This window comes from Pleuronectes platessa, chromosome 14, assembly GCF_947347685.1.
Source record: "Pleuronectes platessa chromosome 14, fPlePla1.1, whole genome shotgun sequence".
Classification (NCBI taxonomy): Eukaryota; Metazoa; Chordata; class Actinopteri; order Pleuronectiformes; family Pleuronectidae; genus Pleuronectes; species Pleuronectes platessa.
The window spans coordinates 7,237,097-7,245,780 of NC_070639.1; the positions used below are offsets into that span (position 1 = coordinate 7,237,097).

At 43.6% G+C, this 8,684-nt stretch overlaps 1 protein-coding gene across 1 annotated transcript in view; it reads left to right on the forward strand.

Moving 5' to 3' along the window:
- nalcn (sodium leak channel, non-selective) overlaps positions 1–8,482 on the forward strand; it is a 66,693-nt gene extending 58,211 nt beyond the window's left edge. The window contains exons 32-46 of the mRNA XM_053440657.1: positions 92–190; positions 811–904; positions 2,652–2,758; positions 2,911–2,985; positions 3,081–3,200; positions 3,295–3,363; positions 3,472–3,620; positions 3,751–3,844; positions 4,240–4,372; positions 5,962–6,077; positions 7,019–7,176; positions 7,424–7,574; positions 7,706–7,855; positions 7,991–8,108; positions 8,340–8,482. Coding sequence (XP_053296632.1) covers positions 92–190; positions 811–904; positions 2,652–2,758; positions 2,911–2,985; positions 3,081–3,200; positions 3,295–3,363; positions 3,472–3,620; positions 3,751–3,844; positions 4,240–4,372; positions 5,962–6,077; positions 7,019–7,176; positions 7,424–7,574; positions 7,706–7,855; positions 7,991–8,108; positions 8,340–8,482 — 1,776 coding nt within the window. The remainder of the gene's footprint in view (positions 1–91; positions 191–810; positions 905–2,651; positions 2,759–2,910; positions 2,986–3,080; positions 3,201–3,294; positions 3,364–3,471; positions 3,621–3,750; positions 3,845–4,239; positions 4,373–5,961; positions 6,078–7,018; positions 7,177–7,423; positions 7,575–7,705; positions 7,856–7,990; positions 8,109–8,339) is intronic.
- The last annotated feature ends 202 nt before the right edge of the window (positions 8,483–8,684 follow it).

Below are 8,684 nucleotides of genomic sequence, written 5' to 3' on the forward strand. Positions count from 1 at the left end.
TGAGCCTGATCTTGAGTGTGGTCTTGTCTCCTGTATTCTAACAGAACTGGGACTGTTAATCAGCTCAGTTCACCTGCCTCTGTGTCTGCAGATCCACGGCATCTACATCCACGTCTTTGTGTTCCTGGGATGCATGATCGGGCTCACTCTATTCGTTGGAGTCGTCATCGCGAACTTCAATGAGAACAAGGTAAGACCAAATTGTAAGACGTGTTGGTTTATCCTAAATAAGAGATGAGCCGGACTGGTCCAATTCAAGTATTTATTGAGACTCAATGAAAGTTGAACAACATAGCTACGGACAATTATCACAGCCTAGGCTAAATCAGTTAGCAATAGGTAGTCAATAATGGCCCTGAACAGAAGGGGTTTTATATAATTATAACAGTAGATTTAATGTGATTGGTTTACAATATTGGAGGAGAGTCACCGCAAATCACTTTGGTTCTCCCTTATTGGTCCACAGCTGTAGTCCCACACCTCTTGTCACAGAATCCAGGAAGTGGCAAGAAGCCGTTCTCCGTCACGCTACTACCCTACGCTGCCGGTTGCTAGACAACCCTCCCTCTCCTCATAGTTCGATGTTGTTTCATAAACTAGCCTTGAGTAGAAAATATTATTTACTATCCTCATTTTCATAGTTCATTTTGTGGTGAGTCACTACTTTATTTTTAGTCAGAAAGAGCAGTGAAGGACACAGAGTAGAACCCATTCTTATTGGTGTAGTCCCAGTTATAGTTTATGATATTCACTTTGGTGGGTACACCACCTCTCTGATTTGTTTCCATGTGTTGTGTCTCCCACCACAAGGGCACTGCTCTGCTAACAGTGGACCAGAGAAGATGGGAGGATCTGAAGAGTCGACTGAAAATTGCTCAACCTCTCCACCTGCCCCCTCGTCCGGGTACGAACACGCACAGGCACGCACAACTCAGGCTCAGGAGATGTGTGTTACTATATGCAGACAGAGCATCGGGCTCAACATCATGGGAGTCACGTCTCAGGCCCCAGTCTCCTGATTGATGATGTGCTGCAAGTGTGTGTCTGTGCATTGTTAAGCAGCACCTGCTTGATTAATCCATATTTAATAGTCCTTGTTTGATCCAAATGACGACTAGCAGCACTAATGGGAAAACTGAATATGAGGACAACTAATGCAAAAGGCTCAGACATTGCATCATGCCTGTCACAGGCCTCTTAAAAAAAATCTACTTTACAAAATATATCACATTTACACACCTCCATTGGCTTTAGCTACACTAACTTCACATTTACAGCTTGGACTGGTATAAACCAAATAAATAATTTGAACGAGATCCCCACCCATGATACGGCTTGAATCATATATATACAGTTTATCCGGGCGATTATATAGAATGTCGTCGTTATTAAACCCTTTTGACAAAGAAATATAATCGAAGCTTGACATTTTATTGTTTAACCATGAATCTTATTACAAATAGCTATAAATAAACAGAAACGCAATGACAACCAAGTATATGGTTTTTAAATAAGGAACATAAGCATAAATGTTTTTACATAAAATGTAAATCATAAATTACAGGTTTTCTTATCGGCCAACAAACCCAAATACAGATATCAGTGAATGGCTCACATGTGCAGATAGCATGTCTACTTATATTTCACACTCAAACTGATATGGATTAGGGTTAGGTTCATCATGGGGATATTGTGCACTGCACACAGTTTCTCTTCCCTCTGTGAGTAGAGTCGTGAGAAAGGTTGGATGCCGTGTGGGAAATCACCTTTCGGCAGAGTTGATGCTGAGAACCAACAGAAAATCAATGGCGTCAGTTTAAGTCAGTTGTAGTCAGCAGTGCTAGTTCCACCACCTGAATCAACCTGACTTTGATCCACATGGAAAGGGCCTCAGCACCGACACCACTCACTCACCCCTCACAGATCCTTCCAGCCTCTGCTCACCAGTCAAAGTACTTGCAAAAGTTGTCTCGGTGGTCACTAGTCCTGTGTTCCCACACTGTCAGATACTTGCTGTGCCGGTGTTGAATCTCTGTTCATGTTCCTGGATATTAAGCCTCCTGTTAGAGCAGGACACTATGTACAGTTTGAACAATTAAAGCTCAAATATCAAATAAAGGAGAGAATAGAGGATGAAATGAAGCTGACGGATGAAACAGGCACAAATTAGAAAATGCAAGTGCATGTAAATGAAACCACCTAATGTTTAAGAGCAGGGATGCAGTTGCAATTATCTTGCTTCATTAATGGTTAATCCCATCACGTCAGCTCATCCTCTTTCAAAGCAGCGGCTAATTTCCATATGTACATTAGAGAATTTAGGTTGTCAGTGTTTTTTTTTTTTTTTTATCTTGACACAAATACGTCTACATAAATAAATGAGTGTTAATTCTGCTGCATGATCATACTTATTCCCAAACAGTCAGTGACTGCCATCTGCAGGACGCTAAGGTGTACTACCACAGATGAGAGCATCAGCTGGCATCCAAAGACTTCAGACATCTGCATCTGATCACAGATTATGATGACAAATCATAGTTTCCTCCCCGTATTTGTCTGAAATCATTAAAACAAACAACCACAACCAAGAGTTTTTACAATTTTTGTTGTTCCTCGCATTTAGTAAATCTCATTTCTTATCTGACTGACAGAGAACGGTGGTTTCCGGGCAAAGATGTACGACATTACCCAGCATCCCTTCTTCAAACGGGGTATTGCTGTGCTGGTGCTGGCACAGTCAGTGCTGCTGTCAGTTAAGGTAACGCCTCACAATTCAAAGCATCATGTCATCTCACTTCTTTTTATTTGTTTTATTTGATGTAACTCATCTACAACGACTCACTATTGCAAATAAAGTTTCTGTTGGAATTTGCTTTGACGCACGATCGTGTGTGATTCTCTCTCCTCCAGTGGGACGTCGACGATCAAGTCACATTTCCTCTCGCCACCATGTCAGTGGTCTTCACCTTTATCTTTGTGCTGGAGGTGAGTGTGTCATCCTGTCACCACGGTCAGGCCGTACATCCGATGGCTTCCCGTGCGTGTGGAAGTGTGACTGAAGTGTTACCGTGGTTCCCCAGGTGACCATGAAGCTGATTGCCATGTCTCCGGCGGGTTACTGGCAGAGCAGACGGAATCGCTACGACCTGCTGGTCACATCTTTGGGTGTCATCTGGATCGTCTTGCACTTTTCCCTGCTGGTGAGAAAAGTCACTGTTTCATCAGGCCGAAGAAGTTCAAGTCAAGTCGTTTTGAGCAAACCTATAAATGGCTGTTGTTTCCTTTCCTCTCCAGAATGCATACACCTACATGATGGGCACGTGTGTGATTGTCTTCAGATTCTTCACAATATGTGGGAAACACGTGAGTGGGTTTTGTGGATAAAAGCACATTTTCCCAAACGGTAAATGTCTATCGCGTTAATGAAGATACCGTGTAGATTTGTGGATGTGCTTTTTGTTTCTCACCAAGGTGACGCTGAAAATGTTGTTGTTGACGGTGGTGGTCAGCATGTACAAGAGCTTCTTCATCATCGTGGGCATGTTTCTCCTGCTCGTCTGCTACGCCTTCGCCGGCGTCGTCCTCTTCGGAACCGTCAAGTACGGAGAGAACATCAACCGGTAATGCTTCACTTCCCTCACTCTGCTCTTTGTTTCCCTTCCGACCAGCTCTGCAAGCTGTATCGAGCCGGCCCAGTAAAAACAGGTCTATTTGGAGTTGTCTGAATGTGTGTGTGTCCTCCAATCGCAGGCACGCCAACTTCTCCACAGCGGGCAAGGCCATCACCGTTCTCTTCCGCATCGTCACGGGGGAAGATTGGAATAAGATCATGCACGACTGTATGGTGAGATGAGCTGCACGTCCGGCACACGATTTCCCTCAGACGCAGGAATATTGCGAAATTCGCTCCCAAATCCTGTTTATCATATACTTTACATTATGTGTTGAAAAAGGTTGCTTCACCTCAATTTTCCTGCTGCCCCCAAAAAAACAGTAGGAGGTGAACGGATGTTTGTTTGTGGCGCTCACAGCAAGATTAACAGTTACTCTGGTTTAGTTGTTGAAATAGCTGAGGGAACTTTAAAGTCCTCCCCGTCAGCAGTTTTCACTGGAACTACTATCACTACTCACCACTATAAAAGTACAATATAAATATGCCCCCTTTTTTAATTGGGGTGCATCAACCTTTTATCTGTGATTTAATGGCCTTTGTTTTAATTATGTTCTTTTGGTTCCCAGGTGCAGCCTCCGTTCTGCACCCCAGATAAACATCGCTACTGGGAGACTGACTGTGGCAACTACGCTGGAGCACTTATATACTTCTGCTCTTTCTATGTCATTATAGCCTATATCATGCTCAACCTGCTTGTAGGTAAGGATGTGTGTGTCTGTGTGTGTACTAATTTGTGTTAGTCACATTATAGAGAGAATAACCTGTTCACACTTAGGGTTGCAAAATTCCGGGAATATTCAAAGTTGGCAACTTTCCATGGGAATTAACGGGAATATACGGGAATATATGGGAATTAACGGGAATAAACGAGATGTTGTGGGTAATTTATACTAACTGTATTTACCTTGTCATATAAAGGCATAGATATAAACATTTGGTTTTGTCATAGGCTGATTTGAGCCCTGAGGAAACTTTGGGCACTTGACTATATGCTTCTGCATCTTTGTGTCATTCTTAGCCTAGGTCTTTGCACAGTATTTGTAAATGCACACAGCCTTTCCTTCTACATTGGCTGGGGGGAAATGTCTCCACACATGAGATAGTGCACGGGGCATTGTTCTGTAGAATAAGATGAGAAAAAAGCCTGTAAAAAACACTAATGCAATGCTAGAGATATAAATAGTTAGCCAAACAATTGGAGTCGTCTGTAAAAATATTTTACATTTGATGGATAAATTAATAGAAATAGGCTAGATGAACAGATGAACAATCCTCAATCAGCATTCTTATATATTTTCCCAGTAATATCATCAAATCTTACCTGACCAGTCCTGCACACTACAGCAGGCCTCAATAGCGCTGCTGTAGTGTGCAGGATGCTGGCAATTATCTGTGCATGCGATGGAAGAATGCACAGTGGAGGGTTGAGATTCAACTTGCAACGTGTGCTGCATTCCATACATCTTTAAAGTAGAGTTTTGAATGATGTTTTTATTGCTCAGCGTTTATTTTGCGTAATTTTTTTCAAAATGCCCAAGCTTATCTTCCCATGGAAAGTTTCTGGAAATTTACCGAAAATGTTCCGCCCCTTTGCAGCTCTACTCACACTGTCCCTTTATTTGGACTCGCATCCAAACATGTCACTAAAACTAAACATGTACGGTTCAGACTTGGTTTTTGATCGAAGTTTGGGAACTTAACCGAACCAAAAGTGTGTGCAGGCATGAATACTATTTGAAAAGAGTCATAAGCTTTTGTCTTGGCAGCAGCGAAGGCTCTATTTCCGACTGCAGCTCTCACACTTACATGTTGTTCTGTCATCCGTCCAAAGAGGCAACAAGAGACTAGTTGAGTTTATTACAGATCGTTATGAGCAAAACAATCAAACCTCTTCATCGAGATATTCTAGTCTCCTCTCCTTCCTGGCAGACGCTGTTTGTGTAGAATCCAAATGAGCACGAGATTTTAATAGTTGCAGCAATCGTGTATATTCTCTTGCTCTTATATACTGTATCAGCGCCATTTACTATTGTATGGGTTGCTGCGGTCTCTGTCTGTAAAGGCACCGAGAGTAGACACACAACCTCTTGTGAGGAATCTTAAAATCCCACACAAATGAACTTGAGTTAACTCACCAGATCATAACATAAGTAGATGTTAAAAGTTCTACAAGTTACACACATTTTCGCACCAATTTGCAAAAGGATCTCACATTTAAAAACCACATGATATTTCTGTCAGGGCTTATTATCATGGTTGAGTATTAATGTGACTTCCTATTTCCGCAGCCATCATCGTGGAGAACTTCTCACTGTTCTACTCGACCGAGGAGGACCAGCTGCTGAGCTATAATGACCTGAGGCACTTCCAAATCATCTGGAACATGGTGGATGACAAACGGGAGGTGAGAAATTAGCTATAGGAAGGAGGACGGGGACACAGCGGAGGGGAGGAGACGATGATCCTATGGCTACGAGCAAAATATAATATATAGAGAAGATATAAATCTGCACAAAAGCTAATGAGGAGGGCTGAAGGGAATGGAGTTCGGCATTGAGTAATAGCAGAGAACTTAATTAGAACAGTGGGTGATGGATTAAAAATGTAGACCCCCCACCTATTTATCCATGATGTCATCTGGATATAGGATTTTTTTTTTTCATACCTTGTTCAAACGTGTGGGATTATAGCATACGTGTGTAAACAGGAGCCAATATGTTCATGTAATCATGTAAAGATGGTTGCTACCCTCTGCCGGCCATTCTACCGGCCCGTGGTACGACATGCCATTTCAAAAACTCAAGCTCAGAAGAAAGCATAGATGACAACAGTTTTAAAATTACAGTGGAGCATAAGGGCCATTAAGAAGGGGAAAAAATCATGATATTATGACTTAATTTTTTTAAAGCATCATTTTTATACTGTAAGATTTTTAATTTTACACATATACACAAATGTTTACTTTATTCTTGTAATAGTATGTCTTTATTCTCATCAAGTTACGACCCTCTTCTCATCAAATTATTACTTTCATTCTTGTAATAATTTGTCTTCATCCTCATAAAGTTATTACTTTTATTTTTGTAATAATAGTTCTTAATTTTCATGGCTTTATTTCTGAAATCTCTGATTATCTCTCCCCTTTAAGTGGCCTTAATATTCCATCATATAAAATGATGATAAATAAAAACTCAAAATCCATTTAAGATGCTGCCCCAGTGAGAAAAGACAATTCTGCTCATTAAAACTGAGCTTTTAAATGGAAAATAGAAAAATTGATCTCGGGTGCAGTTTTTTTAGAGGTTTTCAAATTCAGGCCTGTTTCTTCTGTGATTCTTTCCCCAGGGTTTGATTCCTACGTCGAGGGTGAAGTTCCTGCTGCGCCTGCTCAGAGGACGGCTGGAGGTGGACCTGGACAAAGACAAGCTGCTGTTTAAACACATGTGCTACGAGATGGAGCGGCTTCACAGCGGAGGAGACGTGACCTTCCACGACGTGCTCAGGTGACGGAGGAACAGCACGAACAACACATGCTCTTCTGATTGGAAACAATTCCTGGAGTCAATCAAAAATTCTAGATTTAGAAAAATTGAAAACTATAGTTATGATCTAGTTGGTTGCTGCTGCTGTGTGGTGTTACATGCATGTTTTAATTTTTTTATTTTAAAGGCCTCATCTTTTTCCATTCTACTGAAGCAGAATTGAATTCCACTAAATGTGTCCCTCTCTTGGCTGCTTGGGATCATACAGCATGCTGTCCTATCGCTCGGTGGACATTAGGAAGTCTCTCCAGCTGGAGGAGCTGTTGGCCAGGGAACAGCTGGAGTACACCATTGAGGAAGAGGTGGCCAAGCAGACCATTCGCATGTGGCTCAAGAAATGCCTGAAACGCATCCGGGCGGTTCGTCTCTCACCAGAAAACACACTAACACGCTTTTTATGTTCACGTGCTATCTTTACACACATGCACACCTTCTGTCCCCACCATGCACACGCGCTCACGCTACATGCTATGTCCGTGTGCGCTCGCAGAAGCAGCAGCAGTCGTGCAGCATCATCCACAGCTTGAGGGAGAGCCAGCAGCAGGAGTTGAGCCGCTTCCTCAACCCCCCCAGCATCGAGACCACCGTGCCAAGTGAAGACCACAACGCTAACAACCCAGACCACCCCTCGCAGCCTGAGGTGAGGACCCACGTGCGCACCGCGGCCGCACACACACCCGCACACGCACACAGCTGGACGTACAGCAGGCACATCATGTAAGCGGCAGGTGTGCGCTGGCAATGGCGAAACAAAGAATCTCTGCTCTTTGTTTAGATGAGTGGTCTCCAGCAGCTGCTGAGCCCCACGTTGTCAGACAGAGGAGGCTACAGGCAGGACTCTTCAGACCTGGGGAGACCACAGAGGAAGCGGGGACAGTGGCGGCTTCCTGCAGGTGTGTAATATATATATTGAGAGGTGCACAGTTCTGGCCGGGAAGTCGTGTTCGAGTGAGTTGGAGCAAATCGTCCCTCGTTCATGCCTCCCCCATGGAAACCTGCATTTATGTGACGGTGTCTGACTCACTCTCGCGGCCCGAGGAGAGGCCAAGGCCCCGTCGTTGTAGAAGTGGAGGAATAATGACAAAAACACCGAGGTACACACTCTCCTGTCTGTGTCGTTTCAGGTCACATATGTGTCAAGTCCATAGTGTGCAAGATGAACCCTGTCAGCGACGAGGCCTCATCGGGGTCGGAGGTGAAGAAGTGGTGGACGCGTCAGCTGACCGTGGAGAGCGACGAGAGCGGAGAGGACCTCATCGACCTTTAGAGACGAGCTGCGGAGCCAACCCCCCCCCCGCGGTTTTCGAATCGCCGGACGTCTTTTCTCGTTTCCGCTTCTCTCCCCGAAGTGTTCCTCTCTCTTTTCTCTTTTTTTTAATTCAGGTTTCAGAACTTTTATGACACGCAGGGAGGATTTCGTACCTCTGGGATCGGTGTGACGTCTCCTCTGTGATTTTCCACTCTTTCTG